Source organism: Nycticebus coucang, chromosome 9 (assembly GCF_027406575.1).
Source record: "Nycticebus coucang isolate mNycCou1 chromosome 9, mNycCou1.pri, whole genome shotgun sequence".
In the NCBI taxonomy this organism is placed as follows: Eukaryota; Metazoa; Chordata; class Mammalia; order Primates; family Lorisidae; genus Nycticebus; species Nycticebus coucang.
Window position 1 is genome coordinate 115,494,635 of NC_069788.1, and position 16,116 is coordinate 115,510,750.

The following is a 16,116-nucleotide window of genomic DNA, read 5'->3' on the forward strand; positions in this document are numbered from 1 at the left end:
CTGGAACTCCTGAGCTCAAGCAATCCACCCGCCTTGGCTTCCCAGAAAGTTAGAATTACAGGTGAGAGCTACTGTGCACACCCAGGGTTTCATTGTTGTTATATAGATGATAGAAGACAACACTTGAATGTGACAATTGCTCTGATACTCAGTCAGCTTATGAGGCACCTACTTATGGAGCTTAAACCTTTCCAGTTTGCTTCAAATGCTGAACAACCATAGAATGGTCCATGTTGACTTCTTTGGCAATTTCTCATGTAGGTGTCAGAGGATCAGCTTCAATCATTGCTCTCACTTGGGTCATTGTCAATTTTCAACAGCCAGCCACTGTGCTTCTCACTTTTAAGGCTCTCATCTTGTTTGCAAAACATCTTGAACCACTACTGCAGTGTACATTTATTAGCAGTTCCTGGGCCAAATCTATTGATGTTGTGAGTTGTCTCCATTGCTTTATGACCCATTTTGAATTCGAATAAGAATTGCTTGAATTTGTTTTTTGTCTAACATCAATTCTATAGTCCAAAATAAGTATAAAACAAACAGCAAGTAATACACATAAAAACATTGAGAAATGCATATTAAAATGATGTATAACATAACCACATTTATTTAAGAATGCATTTCATTATCAAATGGCAGATTTCAAACTTGCACTTATCTTTTTCTAACCATTGTACTGAATGCTTACAGTCATCAAAAAGAATTTTTCATCACACGTAACAATACAGTATAGGACTGGTTCACTTTTATCTTGAGACTGCAAAGAAAGAGAAGCTGCAAGCTGATCTCATCCATCCAGGCTTTTATACCTTGCTAATTTTTTCAAACAGTCCAATATTCTTGGAACAGTAACATCAAACCTTATTGCTAATTCAGTCATAGGTTGAGCTGGATTTGCTTCCACTATTGCTTTCAGGGCGTCATTATCTACCTTGGTGTCAGGTTGCCCACATGGCTTATTATCAAGATTAAAACCACCAGAATGAAACTTCTCAAACCACCGGCATACTGTGCATTCATTAACCACATCCTTCCCAAACACTGTTGATATTTTGAGCTGTCTGTGCTGCATTGGTTCCGCAATGGAACTCATATTCAAAAATAACACCAGTTTTTGTCTTATCTATAGTTTCACAAAAATCCCCCCACCCCCAAAATTGAAAGACAATCACAAGCCAAAATATGCCTTTGAAAGAATGAGGATGTACCTTCACATACATGTACCAAAAAAAAAAAAATCAAGAAATGTCAAAAGTGAAATATCAGAAGAAGTACCTATCAAAGTTAGTACTGAAGGAAATTGGACTTTTCATACTTGATTGCTTAGAATGTCATTAGCAGACCTCAGTAATATTGGTGGGAAGTAAGGAATGTAAAAGCCTATTCAGTTTTTCAGATAATTTTATGGTTTTAGTGAAACCATCTCCAGCTAGTCTTAAAAATAGTAGGTATTAGAATAAATATTAAATTTCTTTTTTTCCTTTTTAAAATTTTCAAAATGTTAGGGGATACACATGTTCTGTTTACATGCTTTGTTTTTGTCCAGATTGAGTCAAAGTTATACGTGTAAATGTGCCTTTCACCCAATAGGAGCAAATTTACCCATCTCCTCTTCCCCTCTCACTCCAGCTTGATGTCCACTGAGATTTACTTCCATATTTAAAAGGACATTCCATTTCTATGAGGGAAATAGAACTTTTTTTCAGTTAACTAACAATTTTCAGTTTAACTGTGTTAAAAGGTTCTAATTAACATCCCAATTACTTTAATATGGAAGTTGTGGTAATCTGACATTTAGAAGTGGAAGAACATATGTATTTCAAAAAGAATTGAATATTTATCATGTGTTAATCATTCTTTAGAATGTGGTATCAAGAAACTGATTCTTACAAACATAAAACAATGCCCAGTAAAATGCCACTACTAGAACTTCAAGTACAGGCGTACAGTTTCTTGCTACGAAGAATCAGAGGTTTCCTAAAGGTATCAACCCTTGAATTAGTCTTTAAGAATGAGTAAGCATTAGCTAAATACAAGAAATGATTTACATTCTATAACATAGAGGGAGTATTGGGTATATAGTTAGAGTTTCATTTTAGAAATATCTCTCTGGTAGTGAAATATAGAATGAATGGGGATTGGGGAAGCAAGATAGAAAGTAGGAGATTGTTTGGATTGGAAGTAAAGAGACCTGTTAGGATTCTGGAGCAATAGCATAGAAGAACAGTATTGGAACCTGAAATAAAACATTTGCAGTGGTTATAAAGAGAAATGAGTGGGATCCAGGAAATTTTTCTGCAGCATATTGGTAATATTTGATGACTAATGTGATGTATATAATATAAAGATATGAATAAATCTTGAATGACTCAAGGTTTTGGTTTTGAGGACTGTATAAATGGCAGTGCTAATCACCCACTTAAGGAGAAAGAAGGAGATTGAGATAACAGGAAAGGTCTAGAAGATGGAGTGAAAGTAAAGAGAATAAGGTTAAAGTCAAGAGAATGAAGTCGATTGAAGTTAAAAGGACAAGGTAAGTTGAAGTCAGAGGATAAGGTTAAAAGAATGTGGTTGGTCAAAGTCTAGAGAAGGAAGATGAGAGAACAAGGTTGAGGTGAGAAGGATCAGAAGATAAGACCTACTAAGAGAGATTGAGGTTGTTTGATGTTGAGAGGTCAAACCCAGGTCAAGTCAAAAGTCAGTATGTGGATAAAGTTGAGTTCAAACAAGGTAGAGAAGATAGGGTAGGGTAAAGCTGAATGGAGTTGAGACGGTGAGTTTTCCTTAATAATTGAGAGAATAAGATTGGTTGAAATTGATAGCAGTTGCAAGGGTTGAGAGGTTGAGGTCAGGAGCGGGTTAGGAGGGCTAGATTGCTGAGTCAAGAAGGTTCGAAAAAGGGATATAGAAGACAAAGTTGGCTTAGAAAAATCAAAAGAAGATAAGTCAGTTGAGAAATATGGAGAAGGGTGGAGAAAAGACAGTATAGATTTGGGGTGATCAGCCATCATAGTTTGCTTGAAACCATCCTGATTTTAATACTGAAAGTTTAGCATCCAAGGATAGGAAAATTCCTGCTTTTCAGTGATGGATGTGGAAGATTGAGAGAAAAGTGAAAGATCCATCCAGGTGGGCTAAAAAATAAGGGTTAAAAAAGGCAACAGTTTTCAAGTTTCAGTGTGAAACAGGGCATAGTTTATCTTTGGTCCCTAATGGCTATTTCTGTTTTTTTTGTCCTGGTTATTGATAACTATTAATAATAGCTAGGTATCTACAATACTGGATTATCCATTGTTGCATCACCCCAAGTGATGTGATTTAAATGTGCAGTTTAAGTATATTGCAGTTGTGAGCAGCTGCAGTCTTTGACTTTGCCTGTCTGTCATGCTTTGTAAGAAGATAGTGCTAGTTTTAAATTTTTTTTTTTTTTTTTTTTTGAGGCAGGATCATACTTTGTTTCCTGGGCTAGAGTGTAGTGGTGTCATAGCTCACTGAAGCCTTAAACTCCTGGGCTCAAGCCATCCTACTGCCTCAGACTCCCAAGTAGCCGGGACTACAGGCACTCGCCACCATGCCTGGCTGATTTTTAAAAAAAAATTTTTGTGGAGGTGGGGTCTTATGCTAGGTTGCTCAAGCTAGTATCAAACTCGTCCTTCCTTGACCTTGCAAAGTGCTAGGATTACAGGTGTGAGCTACCACCCCTAGCCAGTTTTTAACACTATAAATATTATGACTGTTTTATAAGATACAAAATAGTGAAAATGAGAACAATTACAATACTAATGCCAGTATGATCTGGACATCGCTGAAAAAGAAAGCTAAATGATTCTTATTTTAATGACAGATGGAAGAACACATACAACTGGATTAGGGAATTAAATAACAAAAACACAGCACACTACACAATATGCAAAAAAGAAATTGAGACTGGGCATGGTGGAGACAGGGATGTGAAAACACATTTGAAGACTGAATCTCACAGATCCAGAATGAGACAGGCAAGTATTTATACGTTTGCTTCTGCTTACCATACTGAGAACATGTTTTATTGTATTGTTCTTTTGATTATTCTATAAAACTGAATAAAGTTACATTTTTTATATTTAGAGATTAGAACTGAACTATCCTGTGGGCAAACAAGGGGAAATTCTGGCACCAGATCTGTTGACACTATAGTATATAGTTCATTCTGTTAAATATTACCAAGGATCATGCTTTCTATAGTGTTATCAACTGATGAATTGAATCCTCACAACCAGATGTCTACCTTAGTTCTGAGGTACTCTGATTTGGGAAAAAATGAAATTTTAAACTATCTTCTGGTTTCTTTGAAGATTTTAATATAAACAGAAAACTTAGAACAAAAAATTGTTTTTGTTACCTAACAATTGCAATCAGTGTAACTGGCTTATTGTACCCTCAATAAATCCCCAACAATAAAAAAAAAAAAAAACTGTTTTTGTTAGTTGTTACTTTTGTCCAATTTTCTCACTTTTTATTTTCTTAGTTTTTTTTTTATTAAATCATAGCTGTGTACATCAATATGATCATGGGGCACACCATACATTTGGTTCATAGACCATTTGACACATTTTCATCACATTAGTTGACATAGCCTTCCTGGCATTTTCTTAGTTACTTTGCTAAGACATTTACATTCCACATTTACCAAGCCTCACATATACCCTTGTAAGATGCATCACAGGTGTGATCCTTTCAATGCCCCTCCTTCTACCCACCTCCCCCCTCCCTCCCCACCCTTTCCCCCTTCCCCCTATTCTCAGGTTGTAACGAAAAAGTATTCAATGTACTCACCCCTACTATGAAACTAATTTAGGACCTTCACATGAAAGCAATTTTCTCACTTTTTAAAAATTTCAAGATATTAAGGAGATATAGATTTTTTTGTTACATTGCTTGAGTCAGGGCTACAAATGTGCCATTATCTGAATATTGTTCATTGTACCTATTAGGTGGCTTTTTATCTCTCCCCTCCCCCCCCTTGATTTCCAGTGACTTTTACTTCTCTTTGTACTGAAAGTACATGTACTGTTTATTTTTCCAGTCTTGAGATACTTTGCTTAGGATAATGGTCTTCAGTTCCTTCCAAATTGCCAAAAGGCATTAATTTCTTCTCTTTTATGGCTGAATAGTACTCTGTTGTACAGTTGTACAATTGTACAGATGTTGTTTTGTTATCCGTATATTTTATCTTGTACCTCTCGTAATTTCAGAAGTCAAACTTGTTTATTACAAGTTTAATACAGTTTTTCCTTTTTTAAATATGTATACATTTTTTGGTACCCTCTGTATTTAAGGATGTTATATCTTCTTGTTGAACTATTCCCCTTACTATTATGTAATGACCATCTTTGTCTTTTTTTACCGTTGTTGATTTAAAGTCAGTCTGACAAGAACGTGAATACACCTGATCTCTTTTGGTTTCTATTTGTGTGGAATTTTTTATTTCCTTCCTTTCACATTGAGTTTGTGTGCATCCTTGTGGTTTAGATTTGTCTGCTGGACATAGCAGATTCCTGGGTGTGGTTTTTTCATCCATTTAGCCAGACAAAGTCTTTTGAATGGTGAATTAACCTGTTAATATTGAGAGAGAGAATTGATATGTGTGAATGTTGCAGGAAGACGAAGCCCGACGAAGAAAAAGAGCACCCAAACACCATGTTTATAAGAGGAAGGGCTTTATTCACCAGCCAGAAGCTTACAAAGAGGACTTCCTTATGGCCATGCTCTCTGACTGGCTTGGTCTTTCCCTTTTTATTGACAGTCAAAAAGTTCCACCCCACAGGTACCCTTCTCATTGGCCAGTTTGAATCAAGCGGGAGATGCTATTCCAGCCCCTACAGAACCCTACAGAACCACAGGATTTCACAGAACTTGGAAATTTCCAAGTTCCAGGAAGTTAAGTTTACAAATTCCCAAGAGCTGAGTCACCATGGAGAGGACCCTGCAGATGTATCCTTGTGGTCTCCTTAAGAAGACCTGTTCTTCTAGACCTCACCCTTCTTGGGTATCCTCTCTCATTCCCCCCTTTTGAGACTCTAATATATTTTAATTTGGGGGTCTCAATATCAGCTTATTTCTGCAGGTGCTGATATTAATTACTTTTTAGCATTGAGGTTTTAGAAACTCTGACTCTTCTTGGGTTCTCTACTCAGGCCTTAGTAGTACAGTGGTGGTGGGCTAATATACATATGAGTTTTTACTTTTCCCTGTGACATTGCCCCTTCCTCAAAATCCAAAGTCCAATTAAGACAGGTCCCTCGAAGAGTTTCCTCAGGCTTCAGCCGTGCGTTGACCAGCCAGCTTTCAGTATGTGGCTGGAGCAGGGCATGTTGACTGTCTTGAGTTACCTTTACTTTCCCAGGGGCAGTGAAGTCCTATTCAGCTAGCTGTATTGACTCCAGGTGAGGATTCCTTTCACCTTCTCTGCTGTGCATGTGGTCAGGATGATGGTGTAAAGTCAGTTCTACTTGGTTTCAGGGGGACAGGTTCTGATTCTGGACCTAGACTTGGTCCTTTGATCCTCAAGAGAGGATCAAAAGACTAAACAGAACACAGTTAATTACCCCAGTGGAGATTTTCCTTGCTACTTTTTCTAGGGTTTTTGTCTGTTCAGTTCAGTCTTTCCCAGTTCTTTTAGGAGTTTGTGCAAAATTGCAGAAGATCGACAGAGGCCTTTTTGAACAACATCAGTGGCAAAGCCTGTATTCAATTAGGCTTTGCTTTCTGGCAGAGTTTACCGATTTCTGCTTTTATGGTCCTGTTCACACACTTTACCCTGTCTAAGCTTTGAGGCCTCTAAGTTATTCAAAGCTTTAGCTTATTATTTGTACTAGTTTTGTTACGAAGGCTAGCCCATTGTCAAATTTAAACCAGACTGGCAACTTAAACCATGGGATGATTTCTCTGGGCAATACTTTTGCTAATTCAGAAGTCCTTTTTATCCTGGTGGGGAAGGCTTTTACCTATTCCAAGTCTGATAGACCATCACCAGCAAGTACTTGTGCCCTCTAAACCTGGGCATTTCAGTAAAGTCTACCTGGAAGTCCTCAAAGGGCGTTGCTCCATACGACTGGATTCCTGGGGGTACTGCTGGTTCTTGGCACGCATTGAACTGGCTGCAGGTGACACACTGTAGACTGACAGTTTTGGCCAGGGCTGGCAGGTGGGAGATGTAGAAGTACCGGCCCAGCCAACTTCATCAAATACTCCTGTCACCATGGTGACTCCTAGAATCTGGAGGACTGCTGGAGGACTGCTACTTGTCCATCTGGCATCTTTATCCATCCTCCCTCTGCTTCCTGGCTCTCCTCTGCTGTCAACCATTCCTTCTCTTCCCGGGAGTAGATAGCGGTGAGCTCCGGAACCCACAGGATGAGGGGAGCCACTAGCGACACCTGGTACAGTTTGGATGCAGCCCTTTTTGCCTCTACCTACCCTAGTGTTCCCTTTAGTGATGGTGGAAGCATCTGCTTGATGTCCACAACAGTTCATCACTGCTACCTTCTGGGGTTTCCATATTGCCTCTAGCAACTGAAGTATCTCCTGCTGATACTTAATGTTCTTTTCCCCAGAATTTAATAGTCCCTTCTCCTTGTACAATGCCCCGTGTACCTGGAGAATCAGAAAAGCATTCACATTTTTCCCTTGACTTAGTTCTAAAGCTCAAGTCAAGGCAATTAACTCAGCCTTCTGAGCCAATGTTCCTTGGGGTACAGACTCAGCCTCTACAGTCTCTGTTAAGGTAACCACTGCATACTCAGCCCGCCACTCACCTTGCGCCATTATCTACCTGCTTCAGTCTATACACAAGTCCCAGTTTGCAAATGTCCAAGGGTCAAGTCTTTTAGAATACACATTATCTATAACTTCCATACAGTCATGCTCAGTCACTCTTCCACTGACTGGAAGGAGCGTGGCTAGGTTCAGGGTGTTCTCACATTAGAGAGCAAAAAATGTCCTTTAGTGTCCATTAAAGTGACCACAGAGTGGTGTACTTTCACTCTTGAGATTCTGCCCTTCAGTCAGCTTATCAGCTTCTTGCACAAGGAGAGCAGTAGGGCCTAGAGTCCGTAAGCAGGGTGGCCATCCTTTTGCCACTCCATCCACCTGCTTAGACAGGTAAGCTACAGGCCCTGGCCAGGACCCAACCAGCTGGGTTAACACACCTATAGACATCTTTCCTCTCTCTCAGATATACAGAGTGAAGGGCTTGGCCAAGTCTGATAGCTCCAGTGTAGGTGCATTTATCAGCCTCATCTTCAGCTGGGAGAAGGCATGTTCCTGTTCTCCTCCCCATTCTAAGGGCTCTCCTTCCTCTCCTTTAGTTGCCTCATACAAGGGCTTAGCCAAGACAGCCAAGATGGCAAAATTGGGAATCCAAAGGCAACAGAAGCCAACCGGCCCTAAGAATTCCCAAACCTGAATTTTCCAAACCTGCTTTCAGCTCGTGAGGATGGGGAGGCAATTAATGACCTGCCTCCATTTTACGCCTAGCTACCTCTACCCCTGCTGGATAGTAAATCCTAGATAACATACTTGCTGCTGGCAAATCTGGGTCTTTCATTTGGACACTTTGTAGCCATATACCTCTAGATGTCATAAAAGACAGTCCATGCCTCAGGCACAGCCCTCCTGGGTAGGGTGCCCTGAAGGGAGGTCATTGACATACTGGAGCAGCACACATTCTAATTCCTCAGCTGGGAATTTCTGGAGGTCATGAGCCAGTACTTCTCCAAAAATTGTGGGTGTTTTAAACCCCTGTAGCAAACTGTTCCATGTGCCCTGGATGGCAGTTTCCATGTCTGGTCTCTCCCAGTGGAAGCAAACAGCCTCTGGCTTCCCAGAGCCAGCCTTATACTGAAAAAGGCATCTTTTAAGTTGAGGGAAGTGGGCCACTTGGTTTCTGTTGGCAGCAGACTCAGCAGAGTATACAGATTAGGCACAGTAGGATGCACTGTTAACAGTTACACCATTTACTGGGAAATTTTCATTTTAGGATTTAATTTTTCCTGAGGTATAGACAGAGTAGATAATATTTAATACTGCACAAATTCTTCCAGTGTAGCCAAACAGGCGACCTCTGTTGAGTCTTAAGGCTTCAGAGTAAATATAACTACTGTATATATTTCTATACTTTTTGGCCAGTCTCTTAGTCCCATTGAACAGATCAATTTAGTAAAACACTTATGTATCATTTTAGGAGTTGACAGTACAGACAAGGCTTGGATTTAATACAGGTGGGCCACAGCCTCTTTTCTCTTTGAATCATTTTTCTCTCTCCAATCTCTCTCTTTACTAAAGACAAATTACAGCAGAACCAACTCAGTTGCCAAAATAAACTGTACCTTCAGTATACTGGGTCTGATTATTTGCATTAAGTACAGTAAGAATAATTAATTATTAGCCATCTTGGCTCTTCATTCCTTTAAAATTGGCTTTGCTGGAATCTTTTGTAAGGAATCTCAGGCTGGACTTTCTTGAAAGCCTTTTGTGAGCCCAGGTTTCATCTGTGCTATTAGATACTCGTATGCACCGGGTAAATTCCTCTTCTCTTGAGGTCCCCAAGCACATTTTGATTCCCGGACCCATCAGCAAGCAACCTTCAGATCAGGAGATGTTACTGATGGGTATCTGGCCAGTTTTCCAAAGGGCTTTTTTTAATTGGCTTTATAAAGTCAACCTGAATTCCTTAATGCATTCTGGACACCTCTGGAAATGCTATTCCAGCCAAAGCCTTGGTAAAACAACCAGTGCCTTCATCATGTCCTATAGAACAAAACAGATTCTTATTGAACTTATGCAAGTAACTGTATTGTCAGAAATTAGGAATACTTACAAATGGCTTTCAAAATCCAGAGAAATCAAGGAGAAAAGAAAAATATATGTTTCAAATCCTGTTCATAAGTATGTACATTGCTTGAAAAGCTACAAATAGCTCAAAAGACAGAAAATGATTTTCTTGACTTCTGGAAAACAGAACATGGAATCAACAATTATGTTGAGTAGAACGTTATTGTTTTGTTTTCCTTCTTGTGTTGTTGTTGTGTAAGAGTTGTGAGCTTTAGCTTTTTGGGGGTGATTTAAAATTGGTGTATATCTATTATACTGTTTCATGAGTTAATGCAGTTCTGAATATTTCCTTCAGGGAGGTCTGTTCATGACAAATTCCTGCGGTGTTTACTTGTCTGGAAATGAATTTTTTCATTAATTGTGGAAATTAGTTTTGCAGGATACAAAATTCTAGGCTGGCAGTTGTTCTGTTTAAGAATACTGAGGATGGGACCCCACTCCCTTCTTACTTGTAAGGTTTTTGCTGAGAAATCTACTATTAGCTTGACGAGTTTTCCCATGTAGGTCAATAGTTGCTTACAACTTGATGGTTGTAGAATTTTCTCCTTCATTTTGACTTTGATCAGATTGATTACTGTGTGTCTTTGAGATGTCCTATTTATTAACATCTCTTCCTGGTGTTTGATGACCATCTTGCATCTGGATGTCTGGATCTTTGGAGATATCAGAGAAGTTTTCCTCAATACCATATTTTGCTATGTATAAGGCACTTCGATGTCTAATACTCACCCATGCTTTTGGCCCAGACGTTCAGGAAAACACCCCTAGAGAACGTAGCCAGCTCTTACCCAGGACAGACACATGTGGGGAGGGCTATTCCTCCTCTAGTAAAGCATGCAGATCACACCCCCTTCTGCAGCTGCCCACTCTGAAGGCTCCCCCTTCCCTCTCTCCCTTCTCTCCCTGCCACTTCTCATAGTGGCAGAGCAGGAGCTTCTGAGGCCACAGGTGCTCTGGTCCCCTCCATGTGGCGGGGCCTCAGGCTTCCCTTGTCCCACATAGATGCAGCCTGCCTTGCCAGCCCCATCACCACCCACCCACCCCCTATCCAGCACATTCCCACTGGTTCCCAGATCCTCCAGAATTCAGGAGACCCTCTGGGCTCTTCTCTTCCATGTTGTGTATGATGTGCATCTTTATTTTTCCCTCAAAAATTTGGGCCAAAAAGAGTGCATTATACATGGTAAAATACAGTAATTCTGTTGAATAGATTTTTCCATGCTTTTAGCTCTCTTTTCCCTCAGGGGATCCTATAATTCATATGCTACTTTGCTTATCTCTAAGTGATTGCTCTGCCTTTTTTATTCTCCTCTTTGCCTCTTTAAATGTCTTGAGTTAGTTTGAGACGCTTTTAGTCAAGATCTGAGATTCTTTTCCTTGGTCTAGTGTGTTGCTGAAGCTTTCTACGGTGTTTTGAAATTTCCTAATTGACTGTTTAAGTTCTAATTTATGCTTTCTTATGTTGGCTAGCTCTTCAGTAACATTTTCATTAATTTCCTGAAAAATTTTTTGACTTCTTTTGGTTGGTTTTCAGCTTTCTCTTTGATTCCGTGTATCTTATTTCTGATCATTTTCTAAATTCTATTTCTGTTATTTTAGCAGTTTCCTTGTGGTTGGAGTTAACTACTATAGCTCTATTATGATCCCTTGGGGATGTTCAACTGTTCTGTTTTTTCACTTGTTCTTTTCCTGGTTTCTTCTTACCTGAAACCTCAACTCTTGGCTAGTAGGTTTGCAGGACAATTGTTCTTTGCTGGGAACTCCCCAGATTAATTAGAAAAAGGGGAGGTCCCTGATGGTGTTTCTTTTCCTTCTCTGGAATGTTCATATGGCAAGGGAGGGACATATACACTAGCAACTTGTAATGCAGCTGTTCTGATTTGTCCTGTTCACCTGTGTTTGCCACTGTTCAAGCCTGTTCTGGGATGGTATTTGTGCTAGGTGTTGGGCGGTTCACTAGATAGTTGTAGGAAGTTCAAGGTAGGAGCTGGGTGAAACCCTCTTCATGGAAGCTGGTATTGTGAGGTTGCTCTGCCCAGGGTCTCCTCACACAGGTGACAGTGGCAGCTATGCCATGGGTGTTTGCTTGAACTAGGTCCCAGTGTACTGGTGGCTTGAGGTTGGGAAGTCCTGGTGGGGTGTTGGACCTTGAAGCAGTTCTGGCCCTGCAGCAGTGGTGGAGGCTTAGGAGTAGAGGCTTAGGAATACAGATTCAGTACTGAAATCTTGGGAGTGGTGACATAGGACCTTGTGGGAGCTCTGGAGCCATAGGGTCTGAGCCTCAGCCTCCAGTGTGAGAGCCTCAGAAGTAGGACTGAGGAGGAGCCAGAAGCAGAGATTCTGAGCAGGACCTCAGAGCTCAAAGCAGTGCCTGCCACACAGGCAGAGGACCTAGAAGGTAGAGTCAGGGCCAAGCAGGCAGCAGGTTGTTCTGTAGGCTCAGGGACTACAGGAATGCCAAGTCATGTAGGAAGAGGTCAGTTTCAGCAGCCTCGGGACCATGGGGTTCTCCCCTTCACACCAGACCCACTGAAGCAGTTACCCAAAGCTTCCCACATCAGAACCTGTGGTGTTGCTCAAATCAGCTCTCATGCTTAGATCCCATTGTGCTGTACGGAAGGAAAACTTGGCTTCCAGTCACAGGGCAGTCTAAGTCTTAGTCTAGTGTTAGTCTAATGACTAAGTCTCCACTTAGTCATTTCCTTCCCCAGTCCAATGAGGGTAATGTGAAGTCCACTGCCACAAAACTGGAGTTCCATGCTGACTTGGCACCAGGCCCCCAAGAGTACAGAAAGGCTTCAGCTACAGAAACTTGGGATCAGCTGCTGCGCGATCCCTGCTGCACCTGTTCTCAGTGCACTGACTTCATATAGACTCTAGGCAGGTCCCCAGTCTATCCAGGCAGAGGCTTGTCCCGTGGAGGGAGCACAACTTAGTCACAGTGCTTGTGTTGTGAGCATAGTACTCCTGAACTCTGTCTTCTTACTCTTCCCTTTGTGTAGACAGATCACTTTGATCTTGTCAAATATATCATTCTGGTTAATAGTGTGGACTGTGATAGGAGAGGGCCAATGCTCAAAGCGAGGCTCTGCCTCTTTGATAAGTTATTAGACTTCGTATGCCCCATTTTCCTTACTTGTGATAATAGGGATAATAATACAAGATTTTTGAAGATTAAACAAAATAATATATGTCAAAATGCCTTGCACATAACAAGTAGTAGTTATCAGCTGTTGTTAGTTTCAATAGATAGTAGTAGTACATTAGTTAAGATTATGTGATTAGAGTAGATGGTGATTTTGCCATGTGTTTTTGTATTTGGTCATACTATTTCACCCTTCTGTAAATTTTAAAATTAAAAATTGAATCTAACAGACTTAAATAACTTATGGCTCTTCTTTCTTTTCTACAGATTGATCCTGAATTGGAAAAAAGACTGAAAGCGAATAAAATATCTTTAGAATCAGAGTATGAGGTACAGTTTGTTAATATATTCTGTCTTATTCCAATCTTATAAGTCAGAAACTGGTTTTATCTGACTTAAAATAAGATTCAATTATTAATAATGCTGAAAAATGATTTATCTTGACCACATGATATTTGGTAAACTGTGTAGTCATTTGAAAAGGAAATAAAGATGGGTATATACTTAATATACAACTAAATAAATTGCAGATGGAGAAAGAGTTTAAAAATAAAAAACAATGCTGGCTCAGCGCTTGTAGCTCAGTGGCTAGGGCACCAACACATATACCAGAGCTGGCAGGTTCAAATCTAGCCCGTGCCTACCAAACAACAATGATAACTACAACCAAAAAATAGCTGGGCATTGCGGCCGGTGACTGTAGTCCCAGTTACTCGGGAGGCTGAGGCAAGAGGCCAACAGGTTGCTGTGAGCTGTGACGCTACTGCACTCTACCAAGGAGGACATAGTGAGACTCTATCTCAAAAAATAAATAAATAAATAATAAAAAATAAAATAAATAAAAAATAATGCTAAAAGTACTAGGAAAAAATGGAGGATTTTTTTGTAGTCTTAATCAGAGAAGGCAATTTAAAAAATAAAGATTGATAAGCTCATACATAAAAATTCAAAAGTTCAACCTCAAAAACCTAACATATATAAAGTTAAAAGTTATATGATAAATGCTAAAAATACAATTTCTGTTATCATAGCAAATTAATTTATTTAAATATGAAGATCACATGCAAATAAATATGAAAAAATACAGCAACTCAAGTTGGTCAGTAGGAACGTGGGCAAAGCATATAAAAAGTTTAGAAAAGAGGAACTAAGTATTTTTAAACATATGAAGAGATGTTCATTTATCATAATAGGAATGTCAGTCAAAGCTTTAATGGTGTGTTATTTTTCTTTTTTTGGTGTGTTATTTTTCAACCATCTGATTAGCAAAAATGCAAAAGTGTAAAAGCAAACTATATTATGGCATGTGGTGAGGTAGGATGTTCTTCATCTCTTAAGAGTTTGAACATTTTTTTTTCGACTGGATTCTATTTTCCTATTTCTTCGTATGTTTTGACATTTTTTGATTGAAAATTAGATCCTGTGAATATTACATTGAAGAAAATTCTGAATAGTGTTGATTTTCATTTTAGCAGGCAGTTTAATTATTGGCTAATCACCTTGAACTTGGTTTTGTGCTTCATAATGAAGTAGCTGTGGAAAGGCCATGGTCTTCTCTAGGCCCCTCTGTCTTGGTGAGACTCAATCTGGAAACTGTCTTTCCAGAGGATCTTGTCAAGGTGTTGGCTGTAAGCTTTGTTGGAATGAGTCTAAAACAGGTCTTATTCTCAGTTATAATCTTTATTCCTGAAGAACAGTCTTTTTGTTGTCTTCGGTGTATCTCAAAGTAGCACAAAGTATTAAGGAGAACTCTCCAGGCTGTCAGGGCTGAAAATCTCTTTTTTTCTGTTTTTGGAGACAGCGTACCACTTGTGTCATCCGAGCTAGAGTGCAAAGATGTTTGTAGTGTACTGCAACCTCATAATTGTGGGCTCAAACGATCCTCTCACCTCAACTTTCCTCAGTAGGCTAGGATTACAGGGACATGCCATCACATCCAGCTAATTTTTTTCCCCATTCTTTGTAGAGACAGGGCTTTGCTCTGTTGCTCAGGCTGGTCTCAAACTCCTGGGCTCAGGCAATCCTCCTGTGTCAGCCTCCCGAATAGCTGGAACTACAGGTGCATACTACCCTACCTGCCTTAAAATCCAATGTCTTGACACTATTTTTCCTCAGCATTTCTTTTTTTTTTTTAATTAATATATACCTCATCTCGTTTACTTAATTATTGTGTTAAGACATTTATACTCTATACTATTAGATCCGACATGTACCCTTGCATTGTGCACCATTCACCCTCCCTCCACGGGCCTTCTTCCTCCCGTCTTATCCCCCCCCTCCTTCCTCCTTCATCTGGGCCATAGTTGTGATCTATTCTTCATATGAAAGTGTGAGTGACTGTAAATTGGTTTCATAATACTACTGAGTACATTGGATACTTTTTCTTCCATTCTTGAGATACTTCACTAAGTAGGATATGTTCCAGTTCCATCCATGTAAAAGAGGACCATCTTTATGTTAAAAAGGTAAAGTCTCCATCTTTATTTAAGTCTGCATAATATTCCATGGTATACGTATACCACAATTTATTAATCCATTCATGGATCCATGGGCACTTGGTCTTCTTCTATGACTTGACTATTATGAATTGAGCTGCAGTGAACAATCTGGTGCAAATATCTTGGTTATAAAGTGATTTTTGGTCTTTTGGATATATACCTAGTAGAGGAATTGCAGGATCAAATGGCAGGTCTACTTTTAGATTCCGAGTATTCTCTATACTTCTTTCCAAAGGGACGTATTAGCTTGCACTCCCACCAGCAATGCAGAAGTGTTCCCTTTTCTCCACATCCACCCCAGCATCTGTGGTTTTGAGATTTTGTTATGTGAGCCTCTCTTATGGGAATTCTCAAAGTGGTTTTGATTTGCTTTTCTCTGATGATTAAAGATGATGAGCATTTTTTCATGTTCTGTAGGCCATGTGCCTATCTTCTTCAGAGAAGCTTCTGTTCAAGTTCCTTGCCCACAATGAAATAGGATTACTTGTTCTTTTATTATTAATAAGTTTGAGTTCTCTGTGGATTCTGGTTATCAAACTTTTGTCAGAAGCATAACCTGCAAATACCCTCTCCCATTCTGAGGGCTGTCTGCTTGCTTTA

General features: G+C 39.7%; 2 protein-coding genes across 3 annotated transcripts in view; both read left to right on the plus strand.

The window, feature by feature from the left end:
* Positions 1-13,348, plus strand: part of SYNJ2BP (synaptojanin 2 binding protein) — a 99,668-nt gene extending 86,320 nt beyond the window's left edge. The window contains exon 6 of the mRNA XM_053601871.1: positions 13,286-13,348. The gene's annotated coding sequence lies outside the window, so the exon portion shown is untranslated. The remainder of the gene's footprint in view (positions 1-13,285) is intronic.
* The window catches only part of LOC128593656 (cytochrome c oxidase assembly protein COX16 homolog, mitochondrial), a 67,913-nt gene that overhangs the window by 19,938 nt on the left and 31,859 nt on the right, over positions 1-16,116 (plus strand). For both annotated transcript variants that reach the window (XM_053601873.1, XM_053601872.1), the window contains exon 4: positions 13,286-13,348. In XM_053601873.1, coding sequence (XP_053457848.1) covers positions 13,286-13,348 — 63 coding nt within the window. The remainder of the gene's footprint in view (positions 1-13,285; positions 13,349-16,116) is intronic.